The 13,126-nt window shown below is 36.4% G+C and overlaps 1 protein-coding gene across 1 annotated transcript in view; it reads left to right on the top strand.

Moving 5' to 3' along the window:
- KLHDC1 (kelch domain containing 1) overlaps positions 1-12,550 on the top strand; it is a 33,052-nt gene extending 20,502 nt beyond the window's left edge. The window contains exons 9-12 of the mRNA XM_082858176.1: positions 1,617-1,689; positions 6,168-6,252; positions 7,974-8,026; positions 12,056-12,550. Of these exons, the coding sequence (XP_082714302.1) occupies positions 1,617-1,689; positions 6,168-6,252; positions 7,974-8,026; positions 12,056-12,242 (398 nt within the window). The 3' untranslated portion in view covers positions 12,243-12,550. The remainder of the gene's footprint in view (positions 1-1,616; positions 1,690-6,167; positions 6,253-7,973; positions 8,027-12,055) is intronic.
- Positions 12,551-13,126: the final 576 nt, after the last annotated feature.

Genomic DNA, 13,126 nt, shown 5'->3' with positions numbered 1-13,126 from the left:
GGTTGCATCATGAATTAGAAGTAGAAGGCCCCTTTCCTTCCGTACCCTTGCTTGTCTAAGTTCTCCTGTTTCCTAGTGTAGGGAAAGGAAAAGTGGTTGAACCTAGAGGAATTAAAGACCCTTTCAACTATAGTATTTCTGATTTTGTGTCTTCCTAATTTTTGATCCAGATGCTTATACTATAGGCTAGAATGGGGATTAGAAGAGGAACGTTTCCCAGGAAGCTCTAGAAATACAAGGTGGGAAGGCCAGTTGCTTCTCTTTTTGTTCCAGAACTATAAAGGAAAGTGCTTAGCTAGAGTTGAAACTCCTGTTACTGCTCATCCCAATGGCTGTGATTTTTGTAATACAGTTTTTCTTTCACTAGTATAATTGTGGCACCAAGAAAGACAAGTGACCAAGAATATCCACTTAGTTTGACAAGTGTCTTGTAATTTAACACAGAAGTTTTCTATAGCTAGAGACATTTTTCTTAAGAAACTTTATATACCATTAAAACCATTTATATAATTTTATATAGGATCGAAAAACAACTATTTGTTTTTCAACAAAAATTTATTGAGCATCAACTGTGTATCTGGCAGTCTTCTGGCCAAGAAATGCCAGATGCTGGCTGGAGGAACAGCAGTTCCTCTAGGGGATGTTAGTTACTGTAGATTATTATACTTCTCTAATTTGTGGGGTATTTATCATTCTAGGAATTTATAGTAGATATATGTTAGTATATTTGCAAAGAAGTATGTACAAGGCTATTTATGAAAGTACTACTTGTAATATCAAATACTGAAAACAAACCTAACATCCCTAAAATGAAGATTGATTATAAATTACAGAGTTCATATGAATGAACAAATGACCGGTAGGTACTAATATGGAATGGCTGGAAAATAAAAATGTATTGTTAAATAAAAGAAGCAAGGTGCAGAAGGGTATGTGCAGCTAGTAATCATTTGAGTACACAAAAAATGGACAGATAGTCACATGTATGCTTGTATATGTATAAGTGACAGGACTTTAATTAATACTGAACTAATTTTAGATTTTCTGTATTTTTGTAAAGATAATGAGCTCTACTGTTTCAAATTCCTATTTGCTTTTTTTTCATCATTGAACTATGGAGACTTAAATGTCCTAGCTCCTAGTCTAGTCAGTTTCCTCCCTCAAAGATTCAGCTGAAGAAATGGTCATATGGGTATCAGATGATACCGAGAAATTACTTTTAGTTTTGTTGACTGTGACGGTGGCATTGTGGTTAAGTGATAATAACATGGTAGCTGTGTAAAAAATGTCCAATTTTTTTTAGTGTTGCTCACTGAAATATGTTTGGAGAAAATGATAAGAGCTAGGATTTGTTTCAGAAGAATTCAGCAACAAGAATAACAAAAAGAGATAAATGGAGCACATATGGTAAAATCTTAGTAGTTGTTGAATCTGGGTTATGTGAAGGTTCGTTGTCATGTTCACTTGACTTTTGTACATGTTTGAGAATTTTTATGATAAAATATGCACATGCACAAAAAATAGTCATATAAATGTAGCATGATAAATTTGGGGAAAAAATTAAAATTTTATCCCAAACACCTAATCTTAATTTCTGAACCGTCATAATATTGCAGGTGATGGTTGGATTCATAATGTCTTAACAAATTGTTGGAAACAGCTTACACATTTACCTAAAACAAAACCCAGGTAAGTCTAGAAGTTGACAAATAAGTAAAATAGTTAAGAATTTTAAAGTATTAAAGGTAGCACTGAATTTATAGTGTTTGCCGTTAAAACCAGAAACCATCAGGAAGGATATCTTTCAAATAAGTGTGATGTTACCCAAATAATTTAACTATAATTCTAATTGTATCTGATTGTAGAAAGGAACTATTCAGTTTCTATCCGTATTTGTATATTTGAAAATTTTATTCTTTTAGGTAAATGTATAATCTTGCCTGATAAATGTGAAAAGGCTAAGAAATTGAAAGTATGATATAATGTTAATATTTTTAATAAGTAGACAAGAATGGGGTTGGCTTTAGTAGTAGTTATTTGGGTTTGGAAGAGATTTAGAGCAATTTAATGAGGAAATTTCTTTCATGTTGATCAAGTAGATGACAGATTATTATTTTTCTTTATTAACTGTACGATGTATTCATTAATGTAAATTTCTTAAAAAAGGAAACAGTTGTTTGTGGTATATTATAGAGTAAAAAACTGTAGAAAAATATACTATTATTAGACTGCAAAGAAAATCACATTCGTACTGTATTTCTTTCTTATTTGATTGAATAGTATGATATATATTCATAGGAGATTCAAATTCAGTACCTTATAATCATTATGATTAGTAATTTAATTTTTTTTCATGCCATGTATTTCAGAATATTTTTTACTATAGATTATTTATATTAATGTGAAGTTAGTCAATGATATATTAATGCATAAGGTGATATGCATTTCAGACATTTAATAACAAGTAACTTACTTGAGAAAAAGGCCTGAAAATATTTATATGTAAATATATATACATATATCATTGTGTATATCTATATTAATATGCACAATACATTTAGAGTTTATCATAACTACATGTGTATCATAACTACATTCTTATATTTTCATGTATAAAAATTCAGTGGAATGTATTATTTTAGCAATTCTGGATCTTTTGAAATATATTGTTTAAAGAGTTTTATATTAAATTCAGGAGCCCAGTGTTCTAGTCCTTGCTCAGCTACCACTTAGCTTTTTGGCTTTGGGAAAGTCACTTAAAGAAACTGAGCATCAATTTCTTCATTGTGAAATGAGGGAGTTGGACTAGATGAGCTCTTAGTTCTCTTCCAGTTGTTTGATTGTGTGAATGAATTAATTATAGACCAAAGTGGTGGTAAGAATATGTTTAATTTTCAATTGCTCCTATTTTCTATTTCAATCCTTAATGAGTAATCAGAGCCATAGAACTATTATCAGTAATATATAGTTAGAACTGAGCTATGTAAAGCGATTTCTTTGAATTCAGCTAATGTGTCATGTAAATCATATGCTTTATTAGAATGTTTAGGTAATAAGTTTAGAGCAGCTGTGAGAGGACATAAGCTGTCTGTAAAAAAGAACATCAGGTTGCAAGCTAGATGTCACCAAAATCAAGGCAGGAAAGGCTTTCCAGTGTTCCTCGATGATGGAAGTCCAGGCCAGAGTTTTCCTAAGGCAGGTAAGACAGAGGCAGATCTATCTTCAGGTATGAGGTGAGGAGGAGAACAGGTGAGATACAGTTTAGTGTAAGGAGAACATATATATGGTATATATACTAATTTTTTATGAAAGTAAGAATTTACTTAACATTTAAATGTATATTGTGAAAACTTTTCCAAGTTATAATTTGAAATGTAAGCTGCCCAATTCTCCTCTTGTAATTCTGTGGAAAGTTTCTTAACTTTGGTACTATTGACATTTTGGACCAAATTATTCTTTGCTGTTAGGGGTATCCTGTGCATGTGTAGAAGCATCTCTGGCCTTTACCCAGTAGATGCCTGTAGTACTGCTCCCACTCCCCCCACCCTCCCCCAACACACACCTGGAATTGTGACAATCAGAAATATCTCCAGATATTGTCAAATGTCCCCCTGGGGGCAAAATCATCCCTGGTTGAGAACCACCGTCCTACAGTGTAACACCCTCTTCTCCAGGTGTCATCTTAGATAAAACTGTGCTTGGGTGAATAGCCATCTATGTAGCCATATCTGATCGCCTATATAGGTGGCTATCAGCAAGGTCCCTTTTTTGTGTGTCTGTAAAAGATGTCCCATAGGTGTTGATATATAGAGACTTAGGCATTGTTGGATTCATGAGTATTTCCAAGGTTACACATGGCTTTCTGTCCTGGAAATTAAGCTATTCCTTCCTATGAGGGAATTTGTTATACTCGATCTCCTTCCCTCAGTCCCTCCTCCAATCCCCATCCCCAACCCCACAGCATAATCTGAGTGTTGCTGAAGATCTGTGTCAATTTATGTTCTAACATACAAGTTGGAGAATTGGGCAGAGTATTTCACAAACAAAATTTCTAATGACTCAGTCCTATTCTGGGTCCAGTGCATTTGTCCTTGAATGTGTCATGATTGTTTGAGAAAACTATTTAAACAAATTGTGCATAAGCCAATTGTTTGCATTTGTGGAAATTAAAAGGATAAATGTACATAAGTTATGTGGTAATAAAAGACATGATAGTATGTAATTATTTGAGGCATCCGATGCTTCAGCAATTTGGTCTGTTAAGAAAAGTGGGGGCTTCCCTGGTGGCGCAGTGGTTGAGGGTCCACCTGCCGGTGCTGGGGACACGGGTTTGTGACCTGGTCCGGGAAGATCCCACATGCCGCGGAGCGGCTGGGCCCGTGAGCCATGGCCGCTGGGCCTGAGCGTCCGGAGCCTGTGCTCCGCAACGGGAGAGGCCACAACAGTGAGAGGCCCGCGTACCAAAAAAAAAAGAAAGAAAGAAAGAAAGAAAAGTGGGACTTCCCTGGTGGTCCAATGGTTAAGACTCCACACTCCCAATGCAGGGGGCACGGGTTTGGGGAACTAAGATCCCACATGCTGCACAGTGCGGCCAAAAAAAAAAAAAAGTAATCAAGTACTCTCAGAGGCAAAGCAATGATTCTGTAAAACTTATCATTTATTTTCTAAAATTGAGAAATTTATGTGTACTTTTTTCTCAGACCCACAGAAACATTAAATTTTATAAAACTGTAACATTATTTTTGGTAAATAATGTGAAATTAGAGATGGATATGAGTTATCAGACCATTTCCAAAACAGCATTAGATGCTCTGCTTCTTTATGAAATAATTTGTTTATTTAATCACTGAGTAAATTATGCTAGTATTTTGTGTTTGCTTTTGTTAATCAGAAGTTTTTGAGCACCTGCTGGATGCAGAACACCCTATTAAGCATTTTTAAGAATATAAAATTAGATTACCCAAATTCCAGTGGTGTGCTGGTAAACAGTTAACAACCGCTCTCCAGGAAAAACAAAACCAAAAAAAAGAAAAGCCCTAGTTTGTAGCATTTGCTGATTTGCACCATGGCCAATGTGATATCACTGAACATGGAGTTGATAGGCACAGTCGGCTTTACACCACTGGGGCCATTTTTGACCTTAAGGACCTTATATATAGTCTTCGTAGGGAGTTAGGAGACAAATTACATCAAACAATTAAAGTAGTATATAGAGCAATTTGTCTTCAAATGTGAGTTAGGAGATTATAAAATAAGCACATAAGTGTTGAAAGGTGCTGAACAGAGAGGGTAACAGAACCAATCTGGGTGGTATTTGGAACACTTCCTGGAGATTTTGAGCCTGTTTTTAAGGCTCTGAGAGAAAGGCTTCTCATTTTAAGCCCAAGAAGCAGGGTGAACTAACAAAAGCCTAGAAAGTGGTACAAGCTTTTCTCTTAGGGAATCAATGGACTTGGCTGAAATAGAGGGTTCATTTGGGGAAAGGCAAGAATTAAAATTTATGGGAAAAAAATAGCTATTGATCATAAATTTTTGGCTGAGAAAAGTGGCAGAGATGCTTCCTGATCAGGAAATGTCCATGGTTAAAAACAATAAATATTTGAAAAATATTATTTATCAGCTATAAGTAGCTGGAAGAGATTAGAGACAGAGAAATAAGGAACGTGTGTGGTATTCTGTACCCAGGGTGATAAGTAGTGTGACAATATTAATGTAAAGAGAATGACCAATTGGATTTGTCCGGTGGTGGGGACCAGAGAACAGGGAAGGAAGTCAAAATGATGAGAACAGCACCATGGCAGATAGCAATAAGAAAACTGTTTCTGCAATAGGCTGATCAGTTCTTTTTAAAATTGTTTTATATCATGATAATATCTGTGAGATAAAGAGGTTAGAAAAAGGTCGGAGGATATAATAAGAAAGAGTTATAGGGAAGCCTCTCTTTCATTGAAACAATGTGATTTAATGAACCCTAGAATCTAATTCTCTAATAATTCTAGAGAAATCTTTAAAATCTAACCCCTTTGAGGTTATGACAAAGGCTCAAGTTCAGTCATACCCCTTTTGAAATAGATTAAATTTTAGAGTGTGCAATTTAAAATTGGTTTATATGTAATGTACAGTTTCTTCCTTGATAGTATTTCACTGTTTATAATTTTCAATCATAGGTTATGGCACACAGCCTGTTTGGGAAAAGAAAATGAAATAATGGTATTTGGTGGGAGCAAAGATGATTTACTTTCCTTGGATACAGTAAGAAAATTTCAATTCTAAATATTTCCTCTGAGTAATTGTGTTATTCAAACTAAATGGCTGTTCAAAAAGATTGTTGATACTCCCACATTGAAAAATACGGAAGGGCATGAAAGGTTACACTGTTGTACGATTAATCTTCAGAATGAGTGGCTTTTGTGAAGCATTGCAGGATATTTGGGGTTTACAAATCAAAATAGGTCTATTAACTTCATTAGTCAAATTATTAAGAAGAGCTTCTAAAGGATGGATCTTCATTCCTCTTTGACCCTCCCCGTAGTCCCGAGTGTTGATAATTTTATTGAATTAAAGTATTTGTACACAATATTTGGTGCATATAAAGAATATATATAAAGTATATGTAAACTACTAAGTATAATAATAAGTACTTGTGAAATTTGCTACCTAACTTTATAACTAGAACATTATCAAGGCTAGCTTCTCCCTTCAAGAGGAAACTACTATAGAATGTTTAAAGTGTATTTTTTTTTTATTTTATGTGCCTTTTGCCACTGCTTCACCCCTGTTTTACATTTGAGTTTAAAGCATTCTCATTTTAAAATCTGATAAAACTAAAGTGAAAGGAATAAACGAGTAGCATTTGGGAAGTATTGTTCTTCCACTCCTTGCACCTTGGGAAATTCAGAGAGATGGCCACACTTACATTCTGTACATGATGGGCCAGGAGCTCAGGATTGATCGCTCTGGTTTGCATAGGACACTTGGGAATGAATGGCAGGCGCTGAGCCGTCAGGGATGGGCTGCAACGAGACAGAGCCCACCAGAGGGCCCCAGTGCCCTTTCACCTCTTCAGGCGTAGTTATCTCCAGAGTTGTTCCTATGGAGTGGTGAACCCTGAGATAAGGTGGCTTTTCTCCAGGGAATTTGGTTTATTTTGAGGTTCTGAGGCCTCCAACTTAAATGTTATGTGTAGTGAAAGTTTTAGAACTTTCTTTGGCCGAGAATTCAGTGCTTCAATAAAAGATTAAAACCACAACTTTACTTAAAAAGCAACTTTTGTGGTTTGTCTTCTTTTTCTTGGCACTAGAAATCTTTATTTAGGATACAAAGTTTATCATTAAAATATGATAGGCACATTAAAATCATACATATTTTATCATTAAAATATGATAGGCACATTAAAATCATGATCATAAATTATGAAATTCTAAAGACCTATTTGAAAGTATTAGAAAAATTTTCTGCTGACTCCTCCACATTAACTTTTAGATGAGAGAGTCATTATTCCAAAAAATCTTCTGGATCTGTGTTTTCAAATTAGGAATTCCCAGAGAATCTTTTCACCTGGAAAAGGGGGACAGAATAAAGAGATTTTAAAATGAGTCATTTGGAAGAAAAAAGTTCTGCTTAAAAACCAAAAAACTTGAAAACCACTACTGTTCTCATTTTGAAACCACTGTCTTAAAGGGAAAACATGTTTCTGATTTTAAAATTTTCATTTATATAGGCTGTGGTTAGGTAGATGTTTGGTCACTGAAAAAATGGTAACCACGTATCTAAAGTTTGTGTAGCTAGCAGGTATGTGTACATGTGTGTGTGTGTGTGTGTGTGTGTGTGTGTGTGTGTGTGTGTGTGAATAGTTAGAGATTTATTTGCTGCTTTACATAATTTCTTTTACATTTATAGAATAAAAATATCCAATTATTAATGTATTTTATTTTTATCAAAAGTCTTGATAACTCCTTTTTTATGTTGATTAGGGTCATTGTAATGATTTATTGATCTTTCAAACACAGCCTTATTCACTACTCAGGTAAGAAAATTCATTACTTTAAAACATATATGTTATTAATGTATGATAATTTCTTTCTTCTTCCTTTTTGGGAAACGTTATAATATTTTTCAGGTAGATTATTACTTGAATTTATATTTATATCTTCCTAAGAGTATAATAAAATTTGTAATGATGAACCGTATACCAATGTGATTTTTAAAAATTAAAATATAGAGTATAGTCACATTTTTGTTTTGTAAAACTGAATTTAGTTCATGTAGGAATGTTAAACATACTGTATTTCCTTGATTCTAGGCCTGACTTTTTTCATATTTTAACTTTTCTGAAATCAGAGTGTGTCTAGTAATAGACACATATATATGAATTTAGTTTAGTAGAATTTCTTTTTTTAACCCCAAAGTTGTTATTAAATTGGTGATATGACTTACAGTGTATTAGCTGATATGCTTTTAATTTAAAAGGAATATATACAAAGTTTAGTGGGTGGATTGTGGAGCAAGCCCCTATTTCTGCCTGTGAGAGTCAGGAGGAGGGATTTGAGTGAAGAAGTTGTCTAGTGAACACGTGTGGGTATTTTATGCAGCAGGGATAACAGGGGTGAAGGCATGGGACAGAGGGAGGGAGGGGAAGAGAGAGAGAGAGGAGCTCACATGCTCTTTGTCAAGGAGTGTGCTATAACTTCTAGACGTTCCACAGCTTAAACCACTTGAAAACCATAGCTCAAACTGGACATTCCTGAAGTCTTTCTTAGCCACTCCTTCTGTAACTGCTGTGGTTTCCAAACTTGTCTGGACATCAGAATCTCATGGGGAACTTCAAGAAATATTGATGCCTGTGTTCCAGCCCCACAGATTGTGATTTGATCGGTCTGGGGTACGGTCTGTACTTTGGGATTTTTGAAAGTACCGAAGGTAATTCCATTTTGCAAAGTTTAGAAATAACTGGTGGAATGATTTATCCTGCTTTGTATTGTTACTTAACTTTTGTTGTGAACATAACCACTTTCCTTAAGTAGATTACAAGTTCTTTATATGCAGGGATCAATAAATATAATATTTGGGTGCCTAGTATGGGAAGGCACTGTGCTGTGAAATGAAAAGCCATGACCTTTCCCTGAAATTGCTAAGAATATAGAAGGCAGGCTTTCAAACAACTATCATAGAAAAATAAAATTGCTTGAAGAGGAACATGTACAAAGTTCATAAGAATACTGGAGAAGAAGGCCCTTGGTTAAGATAGCAAAGGTTAGGGAAGTCTTTGCAGAGGAAGAAGAGTCTGAGACAAGAATTTACTGTGAACAAGCAGTGCAAACGTGTTAGTGCAAGATATATATATCTTGCACTAACATGCTTTTATATATATATATATATATATATATATAGGCATGGTGTGTTCCGAAAACTGAATTCTTGAGTATTCCTGGGACATAAGTATGAGGTGAGGAATTGTAAGAAATGAGGCTGGATAAGAAATCAGGAACTGTATGTCATCTAGCGCCTGTGTCTCTCATGCACAAGAGTTTACATTATCTTGTAGGAGGTCAGGAAGCATTGAAAAATTTGGAGCAGAGGAATAAGATGATCATATTATAAGTTATAAAATTTCTTTGGCAACAGCGTAGATGAGAAATTGGAGGGATAAGTGACTGTGTTAGGAAAGTTAGTAGAGACTGTTGCATTGATCAGGAACAAAGTGAGGGTCTGATTTAGAAAGTGGCAGTGGGGCTGGAGAAGGGAGGGAGGTAGAGATGTTTAGCAGGCTGAATGGACTTGGTAGTTGAATGGATGCTAAGGGAAAGAAGAGGGAAGAATTAGTGATAGAGTATGGAGAAGGCATTGGGTTTGCAGGTGGGATGGGGTAGAAATGATGAACTTGGTTTTGGGCATATTGAGCTTGAAGTGCTTATGGGACTTGCAACAGAGCGTTCCATTAAATAGTTACTAACTGAATCAATGGAGCAAGGTCCAGGCTAGACATAAAGATTTAAGAATCACTGGAGTGTGAATGGGTATGGGTTAGCTCTGCCCAGGAAGAGTTTTGAGAGTAAGGGTGAAGCCAACGGCTGAGCATTAAGAACTCATAACATTTGAAGAGAAGGTAGAGGACAAGGAGGCACAGGAGAGTGACCAGAGTTAGAGGTGAAGCAGGAGATAACGGGAGCACAAAAACTGAGCGAGGAGAGAACTGGAGATGGAGCACCTGCTTACTGTAAGGAGGTCGCGGAACATCTGGATTGACAAGTGCCGTGGAGTTTGGCAGCACTAAGAGGTTGGTAAGGTAAAGGGGGAAGCCAGGATGACTTCTGGGGACGAGCACCACGACCCGGGAAGGAGTGAGCATATTTGCTTCTGTGCTCAGGGAAGCAGCCATCGGGGACTAAGTTGTTGGAAACAGAATAAATGAATGGAGTAGGCTCTTGAGGAGGTCGATTTTAGCAAACAGGTAATAGAATTATCCCTTGACTGGAGGAAGGGATAATAATAATGGCAAAAGAAGGAAGTATAGCTATGAAAATAGATGAATTTCTTGGTTGGGGGCAGGGCACTGAGAAGGTTTTGGCTGATGGTGAGGTCATCGTCTGAGGAGGAGGAGAGGTAAGGATGTGAACTTAAGGAGGGCAATGAAGACGTGACATAGCCGCTGAGGTGACTGGGGGCGGAATGCTGCCAAGGGATGTGTAACATCGTAGTGCCGAGCACTCAGGAGGGCTCAGCGGAGATGGAACAAAATCGATATGCAGTGGGCCACATCTGCAGAAATGTGGTTTTCTCCAGCCGCACTAAGAAGCCAGGTTGCAAGCGCAGAAAGGAGATGGTTGAGTTTATCCGTGGGTGGAGTTTAGCCAGGATGGCATAACAGAGGGACAGTGAAGAAGGAGATGAAAATTGCTGGCAGGAGATTGAAGTGCATGTGGACAGGAACGTGCACATGGATGCACGATGAAGTGCATGTGGACAGGCCGGATAGGAAAGAAAGTCACAACCGGAGGGGTCTTATTATTTGGAGAACGAGGAAGAGTCAAAGGAGTAAAGGGGTGTAAGAGTTAAAAAGATACAGGCTTATGGTCCAAGAGGAGGATATGGAAGTTTAAGATTTCAGAGGTGGAACTGTCCTGAGTAGGGTCATAAGAGTAAAAAGGGTTTTCCACACAGATGCTAAAATCAGTCAAGAGACAAGACTGTGATGAGTCCAGGGCCAGAATCCTCAGCGATGGGGGAGAATGAGCGGAAGGTTAATAGATGGCAACACCCGATGGCAAAATGATCGCAGCCTGGAAGCAGCAGTGAGGGGCGAGGAGAATACATACTAATACTGGCTCCTGACTGTGAAAACAGAGCTGAGGGGAAATTTGTCCTCTTTCCTCCAGAAGGCTGCGCACAAAGCAATTTTCTTAGATTTCACTTAAAGCAAAGACAGAAAGTCACAGGAAGCAGGGGTGTTTGTAGACACAGCTGGTGTTCCAAAAAGCAAAAAGGAGAGGTTTGGAAGGGGAGATAAGCAGTGATAGGGAAGATGAACCAGTATAGAAATGAGAGGAAGAGCAAAGACAGACTGCATGTGCCTGCCTTTGAGGCTGGGACTCAGGGTGGCTGTCAATCAGACCAGTGTAGTCGTTTCTGGAGGGGGTACGGGGAGGGCCGGGTCACAGGGTATAAAATGGACACCAGGTGCTGCATCTTGGGGTGATGGAAGAAGAAGACAGCTCGCAGAGAGGAGTAAATTGTTATTGGGCTGGAAGGATGTGTGAAAAGAGGTCTGCTTCAGACTAACCTGCTTCAGAATTAAGTCTGAATCTTTTTTATTTAAAGAACATTATGCATGGTAAGTTGTACCTGGATTTTGGTCAAATATGGTCCCCATGCTATAAAAATATACAATTACTGTGGTGCTCTGGAAAGAATATATATCCTGTCATGTTCCAAACAATACCAGGGGAGTACATAATCGTGTAAAATTTTTATAGTTTTATTTTGTATATTACTTACCTATAAATATTTTATAAGTTCAGTTTCAAAAACTAATAATTCTGTTATGTTTTGTTTACAGGTCATGCCTTGACTGCATTGGGAAAAATGCTATAATTTTAGAAAGTCAGATATCTTTATTACCTCCTAAACTTCTCCAACAAGTACTCAAAAAAATAACATTTTGGACTGCAGTTAATCACCGAGAAGAACAAAGAGCCCAAAAAGAAGAAACAGAAAATAAGTATCAGTGGATCAGTAGCAATTAAGTTGTTGTATACTCTATGTATTTAATATGTTTAAACATTTTAATCAGACTGTATATTTACCCCCCAGATTGGAGGCTTGATTTAGAAGATAAAATTTGAAACAAAAATTCTATGTTAAACTGATTGTATGGCATGAGATATATAGGAAGAAGATGTTAATGGCAGATTAATTTGTATTTATATTTGTAAATTAACGTAAATTAATTTCCTTATAAGCTGCAGGAAAAAAAATCTACTTTCTGAAAGTAAGTATAATTGTAAGAGACTTTAACTCACTGTGTCTTCTTTACTGGAAAGATTATACAAATTTGAGGAGAATAAGAAATTACCCCAAGGACTTTAGAGATTCCCCAACCTAAAGATAGATAGATATATAAAAACACCTCATATCAACTTTCAGAAAGAATAGATTTTTCTCAAGTCACTTTAAAATTATATAAAGCTTCCCATTAAATGACTCGGTTATTTAAAGAACTTCTCCTTAAATAACTAATACAGCTGGCCAAAATGATAAAATAGGCAAGCACTGCTATGGGATTAAATATTGAACTCCTACCCTTTTAGCACTTATCTAGTAAAGTATTCTTCCTCACCTTTGAGTAGGGGAATAAATGTCTTCAATTGTTTTTCTGTTACCTCTGAGTTGTTAGTTTGTCCCATTTTATATGTATATAAAGACCATGTTTGAAAGTGTCTAAAGTGGAGATTTATTTGTCATACAAGCTTTGAAATATTGAGAGGCAGTATAGTTATTAACTTTAGAGACACCTGAAGATACATTTTGCCTTGGGGGAATACTTCTAAAGTAACTTTCAGTGAATTATGAAATGGGATGATAACCTAGTAATTTGCCTTTCTAGAAACCCCTCGTTTTGGCCCACACC

Source organism: Leucopleurus acutus (genome assembly GCF_964270905.1).
Source record: "Leucopleurus acutus genome assembly, chromosome: 1".
In the NCBI taxonomy this organism is placed as follows: Eukaryota; Metazoa; Chordata; class Mammalia; order Artiodactyla; family Delphinidae; genus Leucopleurus; species Leucopleurus acutus.
This window is presented reverse-complemented; position numbering and strand designations above follow the sequence as displayed.